The following is a 942-nucleotide window of genomic DNA, read 5'->3' as shown; positions in this document are numbered from 1 at the left end:
TCAGACAAACAGGGATTTGGGTCTACTGATTGCCCTTCTCAAAGCACACTTCATGTCCTTGTTCCTGAGGCTGTAGATCAGGGGGTTCAGCATGGGGGCCACAATAGTGTAAAACACTGCCACCACTTTGTCCCCGTCCCGTGGGGACCTTGACTTAGGATGCATGTACATGCAGATTTCTGTCCCGTAGAATATGGTGACCACCATCAGGTGGGATCCACAGGTGGAGAAGGCTTTGGATTGCCCATGGGCAGGCTGAATCTGCAAAATGGTCAGAAGAATTCGGCCATAAGAGATGATGATCAGGAGAAAGGGGATGAAGACGACGAGGATGCTGAAGATGAAGACCACCATCTCTGTGAGGGCAATGTCGGCACAGGCCAAGGCCAGCATGGCTGGCACTTCGCAGAAGTAATGGTTCACGGTGTTAGGCCCACAGAAGGGCAGCCTCAAGACGAGGCTGTTGATGACCATGGAGCTCAGCAGGCTGCCGGTCCAGGAAGCCACGACCATGTGAGAGCAAAGCTTCCTGTTCATGACAGTGGTATAGTGCAAGGGCTGACATATTGCCACGTACCGGTCATAGGCCATGACTGCAAGCAAGACGCACTCTGTTATGCCAAAAGCCAGGGAGAAACACATCTGAGCAGCACAGCCAGGGAAAGAAATGGTCATCCTCTTGGTCAAGAGGTTCACCAGCATCTGCGGGATGTTGGTGGAGACATAGCAGATGTCTAAGAAGGATAGGTTGGCAAGGAAAAAGTACATGGGTGACTGCAGCTGGGGACTGGCTCTGATCACTGTAATGATCATGGTGTTCCCAACCACTGTGAACAGATAAAAAAACAGGAACACTACGAAAAGAACAGTCTGTGTCCTTGGTTGGCTGGAAAGGCCTTGAAAGATGAATTCTGTCACTATGCTTTGGTTTTCCTCGGCCAT

The 942-nt window shown here is 50.8% G+C and overlaps 1 protein-coding gene across 1 annotated transcript; it reads right to left on the bottom strand.

Annotated features, from left to right (window-relative positions):
• LOC136991862 (olfactory receptor 2D2-like) lies at nt 1–942 on the bottom strand. The gene has a single exon (XM_067295321.1). The coding sequence runs from the start codon at nt 940–942 to the stop codon at nt 1–3; it is 942 nt and encodes a 313-aa protein (XP_067151422.1).

The sequence above is a fragment of the Apteryx mantelli genome, chromosome 4, assembly GCF_036417845.1.
Source record: "Apteryx mantelli isolate bAptMan1 chromosome 4, bAptMan1.hap1, whole genome shotgun sequence".
In the NCBI taxonomy this organism is placed as follows: Eukaryota; Metazoa; Chordata; class Aves; order Apterygiformes; family Apterygidae; genus Apteryx; species Apteryx mantelli.
The sequence above is the reverse complement of the archived record's forward strand: the minus strand, read 5'-3'. Positions and strand labels throughout refer to the sequence as shown.